We start from the raw sequence: 24,687 nt of genomic DNA, 5'->3' as shown, positions 1-24,687 counted from the left end.
TTTAATGAATCTATCGGACTTGATCTCTAATGCTTGCCATCATATCTTGTTCCAAGCGAGATCTTAGGTATCAAGATCGATCGCATAGTGGGCAGTTCCACGACAGTAGACTGTTCTATGAGTGATCTGAGTTCTAGATTGTACTTAATCGTGTTTGAATCATTTTTGGCTCAGTATTGACACCGATAAAGTGACCTTAGGCTGGCTTCCTATTAAGTTTTCATTCTTTGATTAATCTTGTTATTTTTTTTATCACGAAAATACAATTTCAAACTCCACTAGTGTTTTAGCTTATAGTGAAACCAATAGAATAAAGTTTAAAGTGGTCCTTTGGAATTGAATTTAAACATATTACAACAACACTGTTAACTTGACAGTAGCAAAGGTTCATTTTTAGGTATCAATTTTTAGCGTTGTAGCAACGGGGACCAGCTTTTTAACTCTATTTTATGGTTATACATTAAGTCTAAGACCTCTAACTTGCTTATTCCTTTTTGTTGCAGCTAATGTTCCAGGTGCATGACTAGTAGGCATACTTGGAGAAACGCACAAAGAGACCTAGTCATTCTTTCAAATCAGGAACTTGCAAGATTGAAACGAATAAACATACAACAACCAAAGCCAACTAACACCACAATGGATGATCACGAAAACCAAGATGATCTCTCTGCTGCAGATGCAGCAAACCATGCAAGCGCACGAACAAGCCGCTCAGCAAGCAGCCGAACACGCCGCACAGCAGCAACAGCAGCAAGGTGTTCCGATAGGAGAGAGGAATCTTCCGCGTAACTTCCCTGCTACTCTTTCTGCCATCAACCCTCCTTCATGTCAGAGACATGACTTTGAGATCAAACCCTCTTTTATCAACCTAGTGCAGAGGAAGATGTTCAATGGTCTCCCGACATAAATACCGATGGATCACATCGAGAACTTCGAAAAAGTTTGCGGATTTACTCGTGCAAGTAGTGTGTCACCAAACTACATCAAGTGCACACTGTTCCCATTCTCTCTTGATGGGAAAGCCGCCAGATGGTTAGATTCTCTTCCAACCGGCTCTTTCACAACATGGGAGCATGTCCGATCAGCATTTTTGAGCAACTTCTTCAAGAAGGCAAAAAACTACAGCCTTGAGGAACAAGATCTCCACATTCAGTCAGATCCATGATGAGCCCTTCTGTGATGTATGGGAGCGCTTCAATAACTACCGCAGCGAATGCCCCCACCATGGGTTCGATAACGACTATCTCTTGGGAGTGTTCTATGATGGATTTGGCTTAGAAGCGCGAAACCAACTTAATTTCTCGAGTAATGGAAATTTCATGACTCAAACGACTGAAGGAGCCTTTGCACTGATCGAGACCATGGCTTCCAGTTCTACTAATAAGAACCCATAAACTGACCGCTCCATGAAGGTCAACAGTGTTGACACATCAAAAATAGATGAGTTGTCAGCTAAGGTGGACCAGTTGATTATAAATAATCAGAATCAGATATTCATCATGGAGAAGTCGACTTCAGAACAGAACGCTAAGGACGCTGCGCCAGAGATAGACAAGCCGGCGGAAGATCATCATGAGGTTAGCTATGTCAATGGGCAAGGATAGCAGTTAAACAACTATCACCCGAACAATAACATGAGGAACAATCCACATCTGTTCAATCACAATAATGGAGCAGACAACTCTGCTGACAAGGCACAAAACACGGGTTATTAAAAGTCTTACCTTCATAACTTTTCAGGACGAACCTTTTTTCTCAGCAATGCTGGGAACCAACACCATAACCTAAAACTGCAGAACAACCAGCAGCCTGCTCCAATCATTACCAATGCCACTACAAGAAAACTAGGCAAAATCTGACAGAAATTCCGACAGAGACAAGAATCGTAGGAATATCCCGAGAGATTTCCGACGAATATCCTACGAAATGCTAATTATGCTAGTGGTCAGAAATTCGTCAGAATATTTCAACGGACTTCCGACGACATATGTGCTTGTCGGAAAATTCAGACGACAAAGCAACGGAATATCGAGGGATGTAAATAACCGTTACACGATAGTTCGGTAATTTGGGTTTCGTCGGTAAGTCGTCGAAAAAAACGACAAATTTCCGAGGAATATTTTTGACCATTGAAAATATTTTAAATTATTGAATATCCGACGAATATCCGACAAACAATCCAAAACTTTCCGACGAAATTCTGACGACCTGTTTTTGACCGTTTTATAGCCATTTAAATTTTTTAGATTTCAGACAGAAATCTGACAACCCTTCCGTCGGAACTGTCGGCATATTTTCCTATAAATACGAGCTTCTGTGATTCACCTCATTCACTCTCCACCCTCTTCACTCTCTTCATTCTACAAATTCGAAAAAAATCATGTCTTCTTAAAATTATTTTCGTTCGTGGATGTATAAACCTCATATGGATCCAAACACCAACTTACTTATAGAAGAATACGCAAAAGGCATTACCGAATTCATGGCGTTTGTTCAACAACAACCAGAAGCAAATACCGGTACGTTATGATGTCCTTGTTCTTCTTGCAAAAATAATAGGAATTTAAAGGAATGAGATGTTTGGACTCATTTATATATGAAAGGGTTTATGCCGAATTATAAAGTTTGGTATCTTCATGGAGAAACTACTGGTTATGAATATGGTAGTAGTAGCGAACCTCAGAATGTGGATAGGTTAGAAGAACCTAGAACGGAAGTAGATTATGGTGTAGGTACCGAACAGATGGTAAATGATCATTATAGAGGGGAAGAACCCAATGTAGAAGCTAGGAGATTTTTTGATATGTTGGAAGCAGGAAAACAACCTTTGTACAAAGAATGTAGAGATGGTCATTCACCTTTATCATCTGCAACTCGAATGATGGGTATTAAGACATATTATAATTTGGCTGAAGAATGCGTGGATGCGATTGCTGATTTTGTTAAAGGTGTTCTGCCAGAGGATAATCTCGCACCGGGTTCATACTATGAGGTTCAGAAACTTGTAGCGGGTCTTAATTTTCCGTATGAGGTGATAGATGTATGCATCGACAACTGCATGATATATTGGAGAGAGGATGAGAACCAGGATAACTGCAAATTTTACGGAAAACCTCGTTATCATGATATGAGTGGAAGAGTTCCGGTGCCATACAAGAGGATATGGTATTTGCCTTTGACGGAAAGATTAAAGAGGCTTTATCAGTCCGAACGCACAGCCCAACCAATGAGATGGCATGTAGAGCACTCCACAGACGATGGTCAGATTCGACATCCTTCAGATGCAAAAGGTTGGAAACATTTTCAATCAACATATCCAGAATTTGCGCATGAGAGAAGAAATGTCTATCTTGGATTATGTACCGATGGTTTCAACCCCTTTGAGAAGCATGGAAGACAATATTCTCTATGGCCAGTAATTATGACACCGTACAATTTACCTCCAAGTTTGTGCATGCGACGAGAGTTTTTGTTTTTCTCCATTCTCGTTCCCGGGCCAGAGCATCTTAAGAGATCACTTGATGTGTTTCTTCAGCCACTAATATATGAGTTACAACAACTATGGACGCATGGTCCTGAGACATACGATGTTTCGTATAAAGAAAACTTTCAGATGCGGACAATACTAATGTGGACAATAAGTGATTTTTCAGCATATGGTATGTTATCTGGATGGACAATGCATGGAATATTGTCATGTCCACATTGCCAAGATAGCACAGATGCTTTCCAACTTAAACACGGAAGGAAATCGTGTTGGTTTGATTGTCACAGAAGATTTCTACCACCCGATCATCCATATCGTAAGAGTAGGACTTTGTTTACGAAGAACAAGAAGGTCTTTGACAGTCCTCCTCTTGAAATTAGTGGGGATGATTTGTTGAAACAGTTCAGAGATTTTGGTGCAGATAGGACGCCAGACGTAGGTGGACATGAACATGTTCCAGTCGATGCTGCTGGTTTACTTCACAACTGGCACAAAAAAGCATCTTCTGGGATCTGCCATACTGGGAGGATCATCTGTTACGGCATAATTTAGATGTCATGCATATTGAGAAGAACTTTTTCGACAATCTGATGAACACGATCCTTAATGTCCAAGGTAAAACGAAGGATAATTTGAAGTCAAAACTAGATTTGGTCGATATTTGTGATCGGTCTGGACTTCATGTTGATGAGAACGGCAAGGCTCATGTTCCCATATACCAGTTAAATGAAGCTGCGAAAGAGGAGTTCTTTTATTGGATTTCTGAGAGTGTCATATTTCTAGACGTTTATGCGTTTAATTTGCGCAACTGCGTCGATAGAAATGAAGGAAAGTTTATTGGCTTGAAAAGTCTCGATTGTCATGTAATGCATTTTCCAATACTACTTTAAATTTATATTTTAGAATAAATTATATATTAAATAAATTTGAATAAAACTAATTAAAAATTTTGATATAAAAATTGTATAATTATCAAAAAGTATAACTAAACAAGATTTTTAAATTTCTAGATATATAAAAGAATATAATAATATTACGATTAAAAATTTATGATTTAAAAAAATGGAAAAATTAATTAGTAATAAAATTGTATAATTATAGAAAATAGAAATAAATAATATTTCAAAATTTGTAAATTATTATTGTATTTCTGTTATTATATTGTTTAATATAATATTTGAATAGATTTACTTTATAGTAGATTGTTACAGATACTGTTTAAGTTCTTTTATCATTGGAAATGCTAGACCATTGTAGTAAACGACGAAAGAGACAAAGTACTTGCTTATAATGTACAAGTTAATCAGATATACAAGAAAAAATCATAGGCTTAAAAAATCATATGCTTAATTATCTGTTTTATTTTGTTTCTTATGAACAGATAGAGAAAAGATCATATGCTTAATTATCTGTTTAATTACTGCTTATGTACAGACAGAGAAACAAAATATATTGTTTACAGTAGAACCTAATTGTGGCCTTGTTTTTTTGAATGTTATGTACCGATTTTATACAAAGAAAAATTAATAGAATTTTTTTTTAATAGAGCGATTTGCACCAAAATTAGTTAATAACTAAATAATTTGCAAGCATGGAACAATCATCAAAATTGTAAAAAGTATATAAAAATAGTTGAAAAATATATAAAGATATTGTTAATTAATATTAAATGACATTTTTGTTCAGAATAATACATGAAAGATAAAATTAAAATTTATTTAAAATAAAAAAGACCTTGACATTAGTCATTTTTTCATCAAAAGAAAATAAAATTATATTCGTAAATAGGGGTGGACACATATCAAGTATCTGGATATTTGGAAGCATTCTTGTCAATTCGATCTTTAGCTACCTAGATATTCGGTGACTCCGATATCCGAAATGTTTTAGAATTTTAAAGAATATCCGATTTGATTCGTAAATAAAATAAAATTTTAAAAATAATATAATAACATTTTATTACAAAAATAAAACATTATATAACCTTTTAATTTTAGTACCTAATATAATAAATTTATATTGTAAAACTGATATAAAGTATAATATATATAATTCTTTTCATATATGTATATATATGCATATAACATATCGAATTAGATATATGTTCCTAAAAATATTGGTATTAGTGATTTGCTTCTTTTTTGGATATTGTATTTTAGTATTTGATTTGTTTCGTAAAGTTTCAAATATCAAGATTTTTTGGTTCAAATCAAAACGGATAACAAATCGAATCAAAATTTATGAATATTTTGCTCAATTTTATCTGTAAACAATAAAAATAATATATATATAGTTTGGCTTTTGATTCGTTATCTATTTTTATTCGAACCGAAAAATCCAGAGTTTTATTGGAACTATGTATGTGAGTTTTATATTAAAAAAATCACAAAGTACATAGTGTGAACACATTTATGACTATAGTGTGAACGCGTTTAACATATTTATTATCAAATCATTGTGAGGCTGCCACGTGTCTATTATAATGTGAATGCATTTATTACAATGCTTCTCTTTTAATATATAAGGGATTTGAGAAGCATTGCAATATTTTTTGTAGCCACGTGTCATCACTAAAATGATTCTTAGAATCCTTAGAGAAATATGTTGGTCCATCTACATATATATTAATTTTTTTATTAAACCACCATAAATACATTATTAATGTGCTTCATTATTTTCTTAAATAATATTATGGAATTCCTTAATGTGGCTAAAGTATATATGACAATTAATAATTTTGAATAATAAAGATTTGATAAAAATAAGTGTTTATTATAATTATATTTGATTAATTTTGAGATATTAAAATAAATTAAACAATCATAGTAACCATATAATAAAAATTAAAAAAATTATTTATATTATATTTTGAATATTTAAAAACGAGTATAAATTATTAACTGTTAAAAGTTTCACATTCAAATTTTGTGATCTATGATTTAAAAATTTTGTTATGACATGATACAAATAATTAAAAAATAATATAAGTTGAAAGTCTCATTTAATAAGTATCAAAAATAAAAGATATATAAATATATGTATCATTTTAAATTAAACTATATGCCATATAAAAATACATAAATATCTTAATTTTGAAATTTACTTTGAACATTTTTTTGATAAACAATTTGAAAAAATATTGACAACTTAATTTCTTAAAATATTATAAATTGCTTAAACCATTAATCTCACAGTGAAAATTTTGTTATCAATAGACTTTTTGCTATAACAGATACAAATGATAAAAAACAAATATGAGCAAAAAACATCATCTAATAAATATTAATATTAAAATATACCATATATATGTTATTATCATTTAAATTTAATTGTATACCATATCAAATAGAAAATATATTTTTCCGATTTATAAAATTTATTTATATGTTCGCACCAATTTAATTATATAAGTAGTAGATAATGACTTTTTAATTATTCAATATATATTTATTATTTCATAATATGTTATAAATATATAATATATAAAATAATTTATATCTATAATATTCATTCCGCGCAAGACGCGGGTCTTAACCTAGTTAGCTAATATTTTGTGTTAAAATTACCGGCTATTGGATTCTGTTGATGGTTACGTTAGTAAATAAATGGATATAATTTAAAGTATACTTAATCACATATGTATGATTGAACCAGTGACTAACGATTTATATAAATGTACAATCTATAAATTGAATGGTTATGTTCCAATTTATTCGGTTAACTCTAATAAAGTATAAAAATGAAAGATGATAGCTGGATAATAGTAAAAATGTTAGTCCACAAAAGAAAATTGTTTTGTTTTCCTTTATACGTATCCGGCTACCCTGATCATTTTGGAATCTACTGATGCAAGCTCAAACAGCCAAACTAGCCACTATATATCCAATGACACTCCATCACCAACTCCTACGATACTGGTTTGTACCTCTTAGCCACTCATTTATGAAACAAAAGTTGCAAACTCTCCAAACTCTCACTCTTCATCCAGGATTCAAAACTCCAGACTTCAGTCGAGAATACTCTTTCAGAATACTCTAAGATTATATTATCGATTTACCCTTGAGCTACTATGTCATTTTCAAAGGTGCAGCGCAATACTTAGGAATCAAATCCACAAAATTTTTATGTTTCATATTAAGCTAGAAATCAATAATTGTAATGCAGTAAAACGGTAAATAAAAGAGAGTTGTAAATGATGGGAAAAATGTGCTAGATCTAGAGAATTCAAACATGATATCATACCTGAATTCAAACAAATATCATGGTTTCTGAAGAACAGTTCTAGAACTCAAATTACAATGATAAAGTTAAGCAGATATCGCAGCAGATTAATCAATCTATGTCTAATTCCTATAATTCCAAATCTCTTTACGAATTAAATTAGTTCGAACAAGCATTAAGAACAAGTTTGATATGTTCACTCATCCTTAAACCAAATCTCTTTTCGAATAGTTATTTATCTCATCAAGATTTTTTCTGGCAATCAATAATACTTTAGTGTCTACTAGTTATCCTATAATTCTCATTTCTCAGGCCTCCACCTCAACGAAGCGGGCTCCAAAATGCGACACGTGTCATCTCATATTTTTGTTTATGTTAATGGACCAAATGCTGTATTAAGTAAGTTATTGGGCTGTTATATTATTTATTTATTTAGGCCCATACGTTTATAGGGTTTCCACTTTTTTGACGTTGGATATGCAGAGCATAGCCGCAAGATCACGACGCTTCCGAACAACTCCTCTGTTACGGCTGCAGTTTTATTTATTTGCTACTTCAATTCACCATTTAAGTTTTTCGATTATGCCATTAAATTTACTCTTTCCACTACGTTGTATTTAATATCCCTACTCTTTCTCAATAGTTACTAAGAAAATTTGTATCTATAAATAGGGACGTATTCTTCTGTGAAATTCAATCCTCCTGCTACTCTGAAACAACCACCTGGAATCTTTTGTTATCCGACTTGAAACTCAGTTGTTGTGACAACACCGTTGAAACCCTACTTTTTGGGTTTACCTGCTCGTCATCAAAGATGATAATTCTGATGAACAAATGAAATTTATAGTTTTTCAAAAATAACCTAAGCTTATCCACAGCTATGTGAACGCACACATGCTTAACACCTTCAAACATATGTGAGGGTTCAATCTTCTCGATTAACAGGTTTGAAATTTATAGTTTTTCAAAAATAACCTAAGCTTATCCACAGCTAAAGTCACTGTTAACTTTATTAACAATGTTTTTTTTTTAATTTAGTTAACTTTGGTTTGATTGTGTTCTTATAAACTTTTAATGGTTTTTAAGGTTTTTGATTCAGTTTTGTATTAGATTTAATTTACATAGTTTATTTTTAAGAGACATTATTAACGATGTTTTTTTCATGTTCTATTTATGTTAGTTAACTTTGATTTGATTGTGTTCTTATAAACTTTATGGGGTTTTAAAAATATTTTTTTTTTAATTTTACATTGGATTTAGTTTACATAATTAATTTTTTCATCGTAACCAACATGATGATTTCGTGACCATGTGTTTATGTTTTAAAACATGATTTCTCCTAAAAACTAAACTAAGGGAACCCGATTGAAAGGAACCGGAACACAAATCAAGCTGAATACAAACCAAACCGAAACCGATCCAAACCAAACTAATTATGATTTACTTCAGTTAGAAAATTTTAGAACCAAATTAACCAAACCAAACCGAACCCAAACCGAATCGATAAAACAACTGAAGTGCCCACCCATACAGAGGAGAAATGAACAAAGAATGTGATTATGTACCTGGAAAATGGACAACATTCAAAGTATTGACTCTTTTCTAGCCTCCAAAATGAAACAAGCTTATATATGCAAATTGATCTTTTACCTGCACACACACATACATATATGTACTCGCTGGTTGTGTTCCAAAAATAATAAAAAATCTCGCAGATTCCACAAAGACCGTTTATGAGAACTGATGCATCTTCTACTTATTCCTTTGAGGTTTTTGTCGACGAAGAAGAATGTATAGAACTAGTTGACAAATTTTAAATGTTTACGTATAAAAACGGAGATGTTTTGTTTCTGAATTTAAATTATGAAAATAAAGTAAAGCAAGAAGAATTACCATCGTCATTCTCTCCCGTGAGTGATGGCCATGACCAACTTACTACCCACTAACTCAAAAACCATAAGTCATTGCGTACATATGTTAAAACTACTTAAATACTACTCAAGTAACACAACAATGATGACTACCATTTCAGCACCACAAAATCTGGGACCTAATTCCATGTATAAACATTATCAACATCAACACATACCAAACACATGGTTGAACAATTATCATACACCCCGCGCGTATCGCGGGCACACCACTAGATACGTTTGTAGCTTTTTTGGATAAAGGAACAGATTCAGTGATGGAAAAAGGATAATTATTGGCTCTGAGTTTGGGCTAGTAAATGGGTACAAGTGTATTATAGTCTCTTCAGGTCTTCGGGTTTTTTCAGTAGCTACGTACTGGGATTTATTGCTATTGTACTTGAAGGGAGAAACGATAATTATTGGAAACATAACAAAATTTCTTGAACTCTTTCTTCACGAAGATTGGTGGTGTGTGATTTTGTTGGGTATTGGTGATTTTATGTTTGGGTCTACAGTAGCTGCCATGAATATATTTTTATGTTCTTTTGGTACGGGTTCTTGTTGTCATAGTAGTCTATTGATTAATGGGTTCAGTGTCATCATTAGGATCTTCGAGATGGATGTGGAATCCAGAGGATCTATCACAAGATTATCAAGACTTTGTGGGAAAACTGGAAATAGGTGTTTCGACTGGAGTTCACTGAACCGCTGGATCAAATTTTCTGGCCTACTTACAGCGCTGCAAACTCTTGACTTGGTCTTATCAAATCAGTTGCAGAGAAGAGATACATATTTGGAAAATACTACGAGGTGTTTTTCAGAGGGAATGCAGGTTGATGATCAAGTAGGTACAAGAGCGGAAGTGGAATTTTATTTAGTTTTCTCTACAATTTTATTATCAGGGGTGAAATCTATACTTGCTATGCTTGTGGTTTTTTTGGACAGAGAAAACAGTTTCAGAGATGGGAAAAAAGTTATCAGGATAATTGGCTCTGAAATGTGGCTATTAAATGGTTATAAGTGTAATGATTTTGGTTATAAGTGGAATGATTTGTATATTTTCATTGCTCCACTATTTGTTTATTGGTCCAACATTGTAGGGGCTGATCATGGATTCGAGTTCCTACGTTGTGATGAACTGCAGGGATTTTTATTTGTTCCAATTTCTTTAACGTTGGGGTTTGTTATGGTTTCACGGGTCAGAATGATAAAATATAGGATCAGTTTTCCTTTTCAGAAGACAAAACTGCTATGGCTTTGTAATGGTATAATCACAGCTAATGTAATCTATGTCGTGCTGAGTATGGACAAAGATAATATTTACGGATAACATGGACTCATATTCACCTTATTCATGGCGATGGGTTTTGGGTTTACGGTGTTCGGGAATTTAGGGTATCATTAAATCCAAACTCAATAACTCTAGGGAGCATTTACATATATTTTTAAAATGAGAGTCCTAAGTTGGAATTGCCGAAGAGTGGGAAGTAAGTGGATTATAAGTTATCTAAAAGAGATATGACATAAATATAAACCAGATTTTTTTATTTTTATCTGAAACAAAGCAAGATTTAGAGTTTGTTCAAGACTTTCAATCAAACTTTAGTGATTTGATAACCTGGTTACAGTAGATACCCAGTTGGGAGAAGTGGGAGATTAGCTCTTTTTTACAATAATGAGTATCAGATTAAGATTTTATACTCCAGCAACCGAATGATAGATGTGGAAGCGGTAGCTCTTGGGAAAACAGTTTATCTAACTTTTGTGTAGGGTGACCCAGTCCAAAAACTGAGGGAACAAGTGTGGGGGCGATTAACTAGATATAGGCTCTCACGATCTGAACCCTGGTTTATCATTGGCGATTTAAATGAGATCACTGGAAATCATGAAAAAGAGGGAGGTTCTTTGAGAAGTGTGGATTCATTTATTCCTTTTAACAACATAAGAAGAAATAGTGGATTATTGGAGTTTCCGGCTCCGGGAAACAAAATGTCATGGCAAGAGAGAAGAGGAAAAGGGGTAGTGATGATCAGATGTCGTCTAGATTGTGCTTTAGCAAACGAGGAGTGGCACACTCTATTTCCATGTTTTTATACAGAATATTTAGGGATGGTGGCATCTGATTATCGTCCAGTGGTGGCTTACCTAGAAGATAAAGTTTTGAGGAGAAAAGGGCAGTTTCGATTTGATAAGAGATGGATTGGACAAGAAGGTCTTATGGAATCATTTACAATGGGCTGGTCAGATTATAGAGAAGGACAAGCTGAAGGTATAGTGGCAAAAATTAACAATTGTCGCCATGAAGTTGCTAAATGGCGGAAAAATAATCTCCCTAATGGAAAGGAAAAAATAAATGATGTACAGAAAGCTCTCGAATAGGTACAAACATATAACAACAGGTCACCAGAGGATATTCTGGAGGTATTTAGGAAGTTACAAGATGCATATAAGGATGAAGAGGATTACTGGCATCAGAAAAGTAGGAATATGTGGTACTCATCTGGAGATCTTAACAAAAAATTCTATCATGCTTTAATCAAGCAACGACGGGTTCGTGATATAATTGTGGGGCTACATGATGCTGCAGAAATTGGATTACAGAGGATAATGTGTGGAAAAGGTGGCAGTAGACTATTTTGAAGATATATTTAGTACCACTTCACCATCGGATTTTGATAGTTTCCTCACAAAGGTAACACCAGGTATCACACCTTAGATGAGTCAACGATTGTTAAGAAGACCGAAGCTGAGGTTAAAGAGGCTTTGTTTATGATGCATCAAGAGAAGGCACCATGACCGGATGGCATGACAGCTATTTTTTTTCAACACTCTTGGCATATTATTAAGGATGATCTGGTTGATATGGTGAATAATTTTCTGGTTTCTGGAGAATTGGACTCAAGGTTAAATATTACTAACATCTGTATGATTCCAAATACAGAGAGGCCCACAAGAATGACAGAGCTGAGGCCAATTAGTCTATGTAATGAGGGGCATAAGATTATTTCGAAGGTTTTGTGTCAGCGGTTGAAAATATACCTCCATTCTCTCATATTAGAAACTCAATCGGCATTTGTGGCAGGACGGTTGATTTCTGATAAAATTCTTATCGCTCAGGAAATGTTCCTTGGATTGAGAACCAATACGGCATGTCAAGGAAAGTATGTGGCAATTAAAACGGACATGCGTAAAGTGTATGATAGAGTGAAATGGGATTTTAGCAAGGCCTTAATACAGAAGATGGGTTTTGATCTTCATTGGATTAAACTAATGATGGAGTGTATATCATCGGTTCAATATCAGGTTCTACCAAATGGTCAACCACGTGGTCTCGTTGTCCCACATCGATGTTTACGTCAAGGGGATCCTTTATATCCTTATTTATTTATTCTATGTACTGAAACTTTAATTGCAAACATAAAAAAGGCGGAGAGAGGGCAACAACTAACGGGAATGAAGGTAGCTAGAGCATGTCCATCGATATCTCATTTGTTATTTGCGGACGATAGCCTCTTCTTTTATAAAGCTCAGAAAGAGGAGTGCCAAACAATTCTCAGGATTTTAAAGAAATATGAGACAGTATCAGGTCAACTCATAAATTTTGATAAATCTTCCATCCAATTTGGCCATAAAATTGAAGAATCTGCCAGACAGAAGTTAAGGGATATTTTGGGTATCCAGAATTTAGGAGGAATGGAATCTTACTTAGGTTTACCGGAAAATCTCGGAGGCTCCAAGATACAAGTTTTTAGCTTTGTACAGGATCGACTAAATAACAGAGTCAATGGTTGGACTTTTAGGTTTTTCACAAAAGGAGGAAAAGGAAGTGATCATTAAATCAGTGGTTACAGCATTACCAAATCATGTGGTGTTTTTCTATCGTTTACCTAAGACGACCGTTAAAAAACTGACGAGTGCGGTAGCACAATTCTGGTGGAGTCTAGGGGGAAGCATAAGAGGTTGCACTGGAAATCATTGGACAATGTATGTGTCAATAAGGATGAAGGAGGTTTGGGGTTTGGGGTTTATAGATATCACTGATTTCAATACAGCGATTCTCGCTAAACAGTTGTGGCGGCTGATAGAGAAGCCAAAAACTTTATTTTCTCGTGTTTTCAAAGGTCGGTATTACAGGAACGCCTCACCCCTGGAACCGATCCGTTCATATTCTCCGTCATATGGCTGGCGGAGTATCGTATCTGCTAGATCTCTGGTAAGAAAAGGACAAATCAAAAGGGTGGGATCATGATCATCTATATTTGTATGGAACGATCCATGGCTCCCAACCACCCGCCCGAGACCAGCCAATAAAAACCAACATAATTTCTACCCTGACCTTACAGCGGATTCTCTAATTGATTCCACTTCGCGAACTTGGAACTCGCATGCAATTAGTGATTTGGTGGACCCACACGATGTGAAAATTATAGAAAGTATACCACTGAGCAGGACACATACGATAGACATGGATGGATGGGATTTCACAAAAAAAATGGAAAATATATGGTTGAATCAGGATATCAGACATAACGAGTTTACCAAGACAAGGAAACACCACCACTACTGTATGGACCCACTGTCGATGTATTATAGGCGTTTTGTTGGAAAATTAGGTGTCCACCAAAGTTAAAACATTTTCTATGGCAATTGGTAATTGGTTGTATAGCAGTCAAGAAGAATCTGCAAGCAAGAGGGATACAAGGGGACATATGTTATGCAAGATGTGGAGCTTATGATGAATCAATGAACCATGTGTTTTTTGAATGTCCTCCAGCACTTCAGGTTTGGGCTCTCTCGAAAATACCATCAAATCCAGATATTTTCCCAACATCTTCTCTCTTCACAAACATGGATCATCATTTTTTGGAGAGTCTTCCCTAAGATGGATGATCATCAGTTTGCATGGATACTATGATGATACATTTTGAAAGGAAGGAATAATAAAGTTTTTAGTAACCTGGATATTGATCCTAGAGAAACACTTAAGCTGGCAGAAACATAATCAACACTCCGCTGAGGCACATATATTGAACGAATAGAGGACAGCACAAAATGTCGAGGTTATGACACTACCGTCATTTCCAGGAAGATGGTGTTTCACAGATGGTTCTTGGAAAGAGTGATACTTTCTCCGGGAAAGGTTGGTTTAGTACTCTAGAAGGATTTGATGGGCTGATGGGGGCGAGAAATATTAGAGCTACTCACTCTCCTCTCCATGCAGAGATGGAAGCGCTACTCTCGGCAATGGAATGTATGAGAAACTTACGGCAGTTTCAGGTCACGTTTTCAACGGATAGTTCTCAATTGGTGAAGATGGTTTCGGAACTAGAAGAATGGCTAGCTTTTTCAAGTTATTTGGAAGATTTAAAAATCCTGAAAGAAAGTTTCCTCCGATCAGAGATCATCTATGTACCAAGAACGCAAAATACAAAGGCGGATAGCCTAGCATGCAGTGTAAGGAAGCAACTGTCTTTCATCGTTCACATGGATGCAGATCTCCCGATGTGGTTGACATGGTCAGTATGAGTCTGTATAACTTTATGATAAAAAAAAACTCTAAATAACAAAGGTAGTATTTAAATACACAATATTTTTTTTTAATTTATAAATCAAATTTTAAACCTTTTCAACCATGAGAGGGGGAGTCCACTTGTCTTTAAGAATGTCAAGGCATATTGATCCTTCAAAATTGATATTTGGATGATAAATCAGAGTTTTGAACGTAAACTGGAAAAGATAAAAAATTGAAACAAAACATATTTGTTTCAGTACTTAAGACATTACGTATACAACCTCCTAAATTTAAATTTATTTTTATTTTAATTTATATAACCTTGGGTGCTGAAAAAGTATAATTTATAGGAAATTTAATGTTGATGCTAAATATGCCATCCGCGTATGGAGTACCATCTGGACCTTTAATCATCGCATTCCATTTGAACAATTCGTTCCAGTCTCTACCTAAATATGTATCAACATATAGCAATATTATAGTGGAAAACATAAAATTGTAATTATTGTGGTTCTTAATATAGGAAAGACATATTAATGAAAGTATATGAACTAGAAAAATAAATTATGCATATGTATTTGTAAGAAAAAAAATAAAATTGTGGCAAATATAATGTTAACTTCATGCGTATATTATGCAAATATCAAGATAGTGTATAATACGATCGCAAAAAATTTCACATGATGTATGCAAAAATTATCTATTTATTTTCACTGGCATGTGACCTTTGTGATTTGTTATGAAAAACATACAAACTGATGATGTACAAGGAATCTTTCGAAGTCATATCCTTGAACTCCTTCTCTATCCTTTGCATCACCTTTTTCTCTATCGACATCGTTACGATTAATAACAAATGTATTTCCTTTTTCATCAAATGAAACAACAAACACAATTGTTGTTAGTACTAGTACATTTTTTTGAAATATATGTGAAGGACAATGTTCTAAAGATATTTGAACAATATTAACAAAATATGGATTGATAGCAATTGCTTACTTGGAAGATGTTAGTATGAATTTTATTGGAATCAAATGAACGAGCCTTAGGCATTATAGTTTTCACTTTCACAAAATTTACCTTATAAATGTCTTCATAATGTAGAAATCTCATCCCAACTTAAAGCATGTTGATATCATCAATATTAATAAACTAGTCTAGTAATTACATAAGAAATAAGAGTTAATCTGAGTAGTTTGGTATAATCCTTATTTATCAATTCTTACTAGATTAACACTAATTTTAGTTTAATTACTAGTTTGTTTTTAATACCTATTTCCTCTTGTTTCCTTTGCTACAAACCAATATTTACGATTATGCCATTGGACAAACTTATTTTTTTCTATGTTTTTTGTAGTCACAAAATTTTGTTTGAGAGATTTATTTCTTTTTGTCAAAGGTTTATTTAAATTTGAAAATTTTGCTTAAACAATTTTGTCACGTTTTAACAACAATGTTTTTTTAATAATAACAGATTTAATGATGACTCGACATATTTAGTTTCTGGCCACATATTTATTTAATTTTGATAGATTTATACATCATTCATATATTTATTTTATATGTTCATACATTTACTTTAATTATGTTTCTATAGATTTTTTTTTCTTTTTGACACAGATTTACTTCATGTTGACAGATTTATTTAAGACACAAAATATTGATATAATTTTTCCTAAAATTAGCACATTAAAAAGGTAGAAAATAGATTTTACAATTTAGAAAAACATAAAACATAAAAAAAGTTTCCTTCACTTTAGAGATTAAATCCATGATTATTCACTCAAATAAAGCTGGAGTATATGTTAAAGACTTGGTTTATTGTAGTTTAGAAAAATAGAGAACAAGAGAAAAATTACAAGGAAAATTGATGTGTGTGTGTGTGGGTGGGGGGGGGGGGGGGGGGGGGGGGGGGTGGGGGGGCTTAAGGTATCCGGATCCTTATTCAGCGGATCAATTTTTTATTATCCTTATTCGGATGATGGGGTTCCCGGATATCTGATATCCTTCTAAAAATTATAATATCCAGCGGATATCCGGAACCTGATTTAGATCCTTAAAATAAATATTTAAAAATATATATATATATATATATACAATAATTAAAAAATCAAAATGTATATAATGTTTCATTATTTCTATATATACTATTACAAATTTATATACATTTTATATCTACTATTATAAAATTAAAATATAATAGATAAAATTAATTTTATATTGATATTACTATTTTTGAAATAATTATCAATAAATATTACGGATCCGGATATACGGACTTAAAAATCAAGATATCCGGATCTGGATCCAGTTTTGACGGATTCAATATTTTACTATCCAGATCCGGCCCCTCTAGATATCCAAATTTTTGAGTGGATTCGAATCGAATCTCGAACAGAATACTGATCTCAGATAATAATTTCAGCACTTGACATGATAAATAAAGTTATTAATTTATAAGAGAAAAAAAATCTCCAACTGCTAGGTCACAAGTAATTTTAACTGGATAAAAGGAAAAATAAAATAATTGGCTGATATAAGAAGCCAGACCTTGAACTTAAATATTTTTTACAAAGCTTCTAGCATGATTATATGTATACTAAATTATGTAAGCTAATAATATGGACCCTAAAGTAAATATACCATGTGCAAATGCACACTTTGCACATGCATAGAACCAGTACTATTAGTGATATAGCCGAGGGATTAAGGCGATTTGCATCACCGAGGGAGACTCGGATTTGGGTTTTCTCTTCAGCAATGGATAGTGGCGGCCAGAAATTACTAGTGATAAAAAGGCTTCACACAAAACAACAACAATTAGAGGTTTTGGTGATGAATCGTATAAACCCTCAATTATGTTTTCTTCTTTTGAAAAAAAAAATTCATTGGAGATGTATCCGAGAAATAATTTTATTTGTAGAGAAATTAGGTCATATATACACAAATTGGAGAAATTAAGAAACTGCCCTATCATTATGCAGAGGGCAGGAACAGGAGAGATGGTGACAATGAGAGAAGGAGCAGGAGACACGGAGACGTCAAGAGTAACAGTGGCAGTGGTGAAATCGAGATTGACATAAACAAGACGATACGGAGAAAATGAGACAGAGAACCAGAGCAGAAGAGGCAAAACCATGAGACCAATGGATCGGTGCAACGCCGGAGAGCGAAACCCCGCCGGCTTCGAGGAAGATAAGTCATACAGCTGTCTCGAAAGTCATGTCAGGGAGAAAACACCCTAGGGCTAACTTTAAAATTTTCTACGCAACTAAAAAAAATAATCATAATGTTTGAAAATGCTGGTCAAAATCTAGTATTTATTAAAATTTATAATAGCATAATAAAAAGTCTAAAATGCTTGTAACATAATATATAAGAAATCCACAATAACATATCATTCAAAGTAGTTGGTAGTTATTTGTATGATTAATTTGGAAAAAAAAAGACAACTATTAATATTCTTTTTTTATTCATAAAGAATTACTATTTTTCTTAAGACAGCCATTAATCTTTAAGCATATCGCCCGGTCCAATTTTGAGCTCTCTGGTTAAATAGAAAATTGTTATTTTTAAAGAGCTCTCCAATACCTGCACAAGAGGAGCATCTGGTTTGGGTCTGCCAATAATGAAGTGATGGACAAAAGGACCTGTTTATTCATTTTATAACTCTAAATAACAAAGGTAGTATTTAAATACACAAAATAAATTATTTAATTTATAAATCAAATTTTAAACCTTTTCAACTATGAGAGGGGGATCCCAGTTGTCTTTAAGAATGTCAAGGCATATTGATCCTTCAGAACTGATATTTGGATGATAAATCAGAGTTTTAAACGTAAACTAAAAAAGATAAAAAAATGAAACAAAACATATTTGTTTTAGTGCTTAACACATTACATATACAACCTCTTAAATTTCAATTTATTTTTATTTTAGTTTATATACCTTGGGTGCTGAAAAAGGATAATTTTTAAGAAATTTAATGTCAATACTAAACATGCCACCGGCATATGGAGAACCATCTGGACCTTGAATCATCGCATTCCATTTGAACAAATCGTTCGAGTCTCTACCTAAATATGTATCAACAAATAGCAATATTATAATGGAGAAACATAAAATTGTAATTATTGTGGTTCTTAATATAGGAAAGACTTATTAATGAAAGCATATGCACTAGCAAAATAAACTATGCATATGTATTTGTAAGAAAAAAAATACAATTGTGGCGAACCTAATGTTAACTTTACGCGTATATTATGCAAATATCAAGATAGTGTATAATCCGATCGCAAAATATTTCACATGATGTATGCAGTTCAATTTTTATTATCTATTTATTTTCTCTGGCATGTGGCCTTTGTGAATTGTTATGAAAAATACTAACCGATGATGTACAAGGAGTCTTTCGAAGTCATATCCTTGAACTCCTTCTCGATCCGCTGCATCGCCTTTTTCTCTATCGATATCGTTATGATTAATAACAAATGTATTTCCTTTTTCATCAAATGAAACAACAAAGACAAATGTTGTTAGTACTAGTAAATATTTGTTGTAATATATGTGAAGGATAATGTTCTAAAGATATTTGACAAAATTTGAACAAAAAATGGATTGATACCAATTGCTTACTTGGAAAATGTTAGTATGAATAGTGTTGGATTAAATGAAGGAGCCTTGGGCTTTATAGATGTTACTTTCAGCCTATGTTACATGGAATCGGAAGCGGGTACGCGGAAGCGAAAGCGTTCGGAAGCGGAGAAGCGAGGTTTTTAAAATATTTAGGAAGCGGGTACGTGTTGGAAGCATATTACACATATAATATTGGGTTATTATATATTAAAATAATATTATATTAACTAAATATTTATTAAGTAGTAAAAAGAAGTCCACAATTCAAAAAAAAAAATGTATAACTACAAAAATTATAACAGTATATATTTACGTTATATGCAGTACACATATAATTTAAGTATTAAAAAGAGAATAGAGAACCTCAATAAATCAATTCAGTCACAACCAAAACTAAACTGAATAATACAAACAACATTAAATAAAAAGAACAAGTGAACAATAAGATGAAGTTACCTTTGCTTTAAAGTTTAATATATAAGACTTTTGTTGTCAGCTACTTTTTCTTGTTTCTTTATGAATTAAGTTTTACTTGCTAGGTTTATAGAAAAAAAAGTTGTTATGTTTGTGGACGGACCACCGTAAAAGTAGCTGATGTTTATAGTATCATCTTCTTCAAACGCCATCTTTTGTAATCACCGTTGTGTTTACAATACGACCACACTAACGCTTCCGATCTACACCAACAACGCTTCCATCTTAGCATCGTGAGATTCCATCACGCTTCCAGACAGTTTAATCTTGGAATCACGATTCCAAGTCGATTACATGCGATTCCGAGTGCTTCTGTTTCCAACTCCACTTCCAGAGCGAGAAGTGCACCACCACTGACGATTCAATGCTTCCTAGCTTTCAGCAAATTGACCTAATAAATGCCTTCATAATTTATAAATCTCATGCCAACTTAAAGACCATTGATATCATTACTATTAATAAATTAGTCTTTTAATTACATAATAAATAAGAGTTAATATGAATAATTTAGTTTAATCCTTACTTATCAATTTATTACTAGATTAACACTAATTTTATTTTTTATTACTATTTTGTTTTTGATACCTATTTTGCTCTTACTTTATTTGTTACAAAACAATATTTATGATTCTTCCTTTGAACAAACTTATTTTTATATATTTTATGTAGTCACAAACTTATGTTTGACAGATCTATTTCTCTTTGGTCATATATTTAGTTAATTTCGACAGTTTTGCTTAAAAACATTTGTCACATTTTGAAAACAAAATTATTTAATAATAACAAATTTAGTGATGATTCGACAGATTTAATTTCTGGCCACATATTTATTTAATTCTGATATATTTATTCATCATTCATCGATTTAATTTCTTTGTTCATACATTTTACTTCAGTTTGACATATTTAATTAAGTTTCTATAGATTTTTTTTTTTACACAGATATACGTCATGTTGGCAGATTTAATTAAAACTTGATAAATTTATTTTATTTTTGCCAAAAGTTTACTTCACTCTAATAGATTTAATTAAGACCTGATAGATTTATTTGTACGTTGACTATAATTTTACATAATGCTGACAAATTGAATTTAGATTCAATAGATTAATTATTGAGCAATTGCGCTCGGTAAGAAAAATAAAATAATTAGCTAACTGGTATACGTCCTTGTAGTCACTGTTCTATTTTCGTAATTCCTCTACATCCCCTATATCTTAGCCAACCGTAAAACCTATCACTACACCATAATTTATAGTACACTAGATCAATATAGAAAAAATAAAAATATATGACCTTCTCTCTGTGTTCAACACCGAAGATGTAGTTGCACTACCTCTCCCAAAATTTCATTTGCATAACCTATGTTTAGATATATAACATCATTTTTTTTTAAATAGATTTAATTTTCATGTTTCCTCTCTCTTTTTTTGGGTTTAATTAAGATTGTTACTATGAAATGAATTATCTATATTATATAATTTAATTTTACATAATATTATATACAATTTTTAGATTTTGATATTTGGGTTCATAGTTTATATTTGGGTTTATGATTTAGTAATTAGGGTTAGGGTTAAGTATTTTTAGGTTTTGATATTTGGGTTCATGATTTATATTTGAGTTTATGATTTAGTAATTAGAGTTTAATATTTTTAGATTGTGATATTTAAATTTAGAATTTATATTTAGGTTTACGATTTAATAATTGGGGTTTAAGGTTTAGTATTTACAAAGTGTAGATGAGGTGGAAGTCAGTATTAACTTCTTCCATACAATTATATACATTCGTAATTTCACTAATATGTATTATGTTTTCTTTCAAAAAAAAGTACTATGCTATTTATTTTGTTGTATTCTATTTGGATTTATGATTTATATTTGGGTTTTGGGTTTAGTGATTAGTGTTTAGCGTTTTGATAAGTGGGTTTAGAGTTTAAAATTTTAGGTTTTAGAATTTAAAATTTAGTGTTTAGGTTTAAAATTTAAATAATGATTGAATCCTATAAGTAGTGTGCACCCTTAATCTATTTATTTTGTTTTTTTGTTGCACTATTTGACAATCTCAGTCACTAACATGCAAAGTATAAAAATCTGTTCGTATATAACCCTAAGTCAGAGCTTTCAAATCTTATAAACTAGTGGTCTTCCGGCGCTACGCGCCGGGTTCGTATGTTTTATTCTTAAATGAATATACAATTTATTTTATATTATTAGTAAAGAAAATATGTTCAAAAAGTATGAAGATGAATATATTTTAAAAGAGAATGGTATTTTTATGATCTATTTGATAGTGGTTAGCAACCGTAGTATATTATTTTGTTTTAAAATTACTTAAATCAATGTGAAACAGCACAAGTGGTTGTGACTGATCGATTTAATAAAAAATAAAAGAAAAAAACTAATAGTCGTAACAAAGTAAATTCAGTTGAAATTTTAACATAAATTAAAGTTGATATTCGAGAAGGAAAAATGTAAATGCTTGTGTTTGTTTTTGTGTATCTTATATCAAAGATGTGGTAATTTATTGGGGGTTTCATTGTGACCGTATTGGTTAAATACTTTGTCTTCAAAAGATTATGAATCCAGTAAGTGAATTCTTAATCATGTTCCAATATTGATCTGACTTGAATTGGTTATTTTCCCATGACAGTTTATCCCAAAAACATTCTCTCTTTGAAATTGTTTCTGCACAACAGTAATATACCATAAAGATACTTACCGCTGTCATAGTTCCCATATGCGGATTAGTGAAAATGGTTAAGTTTTTTTGATAGATTTATGGTGGAAGAAGTACTGATTTAACCCCTCAATGTAATGAACTTCTAGATTGTCATTATCCACACGATTCATTAACTGAATGTGTTGATTCATCATCCTGAATGGTTCTGGTGCAAAATATTGTAGGCTAAGGTTTTGAAATGGAATGGCAAGGTTTGTGTACTGTTGACGGTATCTGATACAATTTTTTTTGTATTTTTTTGCTTTTTAATATAGTGGAGAAATATGTTTTCCTGTGAATTTCTCTCTTTGTTGAAGATTTATGGCCTAACTTGTGACCATTATAGAAACATTATGAATAAGGGCATCTCCAACCCTACTCCATTTTCAACTCCAAACATCATTATGGAGTAAAATCTTCTCCAACCCCACTCCATTTTGGAGTTGAAAATGGAGTAATGGCTAGGGTTACTCCATTTATGGAGTAATCTTACTCATTACTCCATTTTGGAGTTGGACTTTTTTTATTTATAAAATGGTCTTTTAAATCTTTAATGTTTCTATTTTTTACTTAAATAATATTTAAAATGATACAATAACATGAAAATAGTATATTCCACAAAAGATTATTTAATAATTTTAAATAAATGCATAAAATAACAGAAAACATAAATAATTAAAATAAAAATAAAAATAACATAAAATAAGTAATTTAATAATATGGAAAATCCGTTCCGGATCCGCTAAGGTCGGTGAAATATTGCCCAAACGGAGAAGTCTGAGAAAGAGCTTGTTGATTTTGTGATTCAGCATTTCGCTTTGATATTATTTGTATTTGTCGGACTTCTTTATATTGGTGAAAAACGAGGATTTCCTGGAATGCTTGGCAGTTTAAATTGCATGCACTGGAAGTGGAAGAATTGTCCTACCGGTTGGGCGGGACAATATGCGGGTCGTAGTGGATCACCAACTATAATTCTTGAAGCTGTCGCAGATTACGATCTTTGGATATGGCATGCATATTTCGGAATGTCAGGCACTAATAACGATATCAACGTGTTGGACTCTTCTTATCTTTTTTCCAATCTTGCTCAAGGTATTGCTCCTCCTGCTCATTATTTTATTCAAGACAAAGAATATTATATGGGTTACTATTTAGCGGATGGTATTTATCCAAAATGGTCGACCATAGTACAAACTATTCAAGAGCCAAGGAGTCCTAAAAACAAATATTTTGCAACGCAACAAGAAGCATGCAGGAAAGATGTTGAACGTGCATTTGGAGTTCTACAATCGCGCTTTGCTATTGTCAAAGGACCTGTTCATTTTTGGAAAAAAAAATGTGTTACATGACATTATGACTACATGTATAATTTTACATAACATGATAATTGAAGATGAGCGTGAACTTGATGCACCAATTGAACTTGGAAGAGAAGCTCCACCTCCAGATATCGAAATTGCAGAAGATGAAAATGTCCGATTTCAAAATTTTCTTGCTCGATTTAGGAATATCAAAAATAAAGAAGCTCATTTATCAAAAATAAAGAAGCTCATTTTTCATTACGAAATGCATTAGTTGATCATTTGTGGGAAAAATATTCTAATGCTCATTGTTGAACCTATATATATGTTGTCTTTTTAATGATTTCTTGTACTTTTTAATAATAAATATTTAATTCAAATGATTTATATTTTAATTATTATCGTAAACATAAAATAATTG

The 24,687-nt window shown here is 32.5% G+C and overlaps 2 protein-coding genes and 1 non-coding gene across 3 annotated transcripts; all 3 read right to left on the bottom strand.

Annotated features, from left to right (window-relative positions):
* Nucleotides 1-1,123: 1,123 nt before the first annotated feature.
* On the bottom strand, nt 1,124-1,231 carry LOC125594328. The gene has a single exon (XR_007329814.1). It is a non-coding gene; the product is annotated as a small nucleolar RNA R71 (small nucleolar RNA).
* A 13,587-nt stretch (nt 1,232-14,818) lies between these two features.
* On the bottom strand, nt 14,819-15,971 carry LOC106453851 (probable ubiquitin-conjugating enzyme E2 31). The gene is made up of 3 exons (XM_013896051.2): nt 15,890-15,971; nt 15,455-15,582; nt 14,819-15,348 (listed from the first exon to the last, which is right to left on the bottom strand). The coding sequence occupies exons 1-3, from the start codon at nt 15,969-15,971 to the stop codon at nt 15,238-15,240; spliced, it is 321 nt and encodes a 106-aa protein (XP_013751505.1). The 3' UTR covers nt 14,819-15,237.
* Nucleotides 15,972-18,705: 2,734 nt separating this feature from the next.
* Nucleotides 18,706-19,584, bottom strand: LOC106345310 (probable ubiquitin-conjugating enzyme E2 31). The gene is made up of 4 exons (XM_013784531.1): nt 19,524-19,584; nt 19,082-19,209; nt 18,872-18,976; nt 18,706-18,783 (listed from the first exon to the last, which is right to left on the bottom strand). The coding sequence occupies exons 1-4, from the start codon at nt 19,582-19,584 to the stop codon at nt 18,706-18,708; spliced, it is 372 nt and encodes a 123-aa protein (XP_013639985.1).
* Between the last annotated feature and the right edge of the window lie 5,103 nt (nt 19,585-24,687).

The sequence above is a fragment of the Brassica napus genome (genome assembly GCF_020379485.1).
Source record: "Brassica napus cultivar Da-Ae chromosome A5 unlocalized genomic scaffold, Da-Ae chrA05_Random_6, whole genome shotgun sequence".
In the NCBI taxonomy this organism is placed as follows: domain Eukaryota; kingdom Viridiplantae; phylum Streptophyta; class Magnoliopsida; order Brassicales; family Brassicaceae; genus Brassica; species Brassica napus.
The sequence above is the reverse complement of the archived record's forward strand: the minus strand, read 5'-3'. Positions and strand labels throughout refer to the sequence as shown.

Bases quoted from the DNA above. Each gene is read 5' to 3' on its own strand.
- LOC106453851 (XM_013896051.2), bottom strand. From the start codon at position 15,971: ATGTCGATAGAGAAAAAGGTGATGCAAAGGATAGAGAAGGAGTTCAAG. The intron at 15,583-15,889 runs GTTTGTATGTTT...ATACATATTTAG, and splicing joins AGATTCCTTGTACATCATCA to GTAGAGACTGGAACGAATTG. The intron at 15,349-15,454 runs GTTATATAAATT...TATCTTTTCCAG, and splicing joins ATACTTTTTCAGCACCCAAG to TTTACGTTCAAAACTCTGAT.
- LOC106345310 (XM_013784531.1), bottom strand. From the start codon at position 19,584: ATGCAGCGGATCGAGAAGGAGTTCAAGGATATGACTTCGAAAGACTCC. The intron at 19,210-19,523 runs GTTAGTATTTTT...ATACATATTTAG, and splicing joins AGACTCCTTGTACATCATCG to GTAGAGACTCGAACGATTTG. The intron at 18,784-18,871 runs GTTTAAAATTTG...ATGAATAAACAG, and splicing joins CCCCTCTCATAGTTGAAAAG to GTCCTTTTGTCCATCACTTC.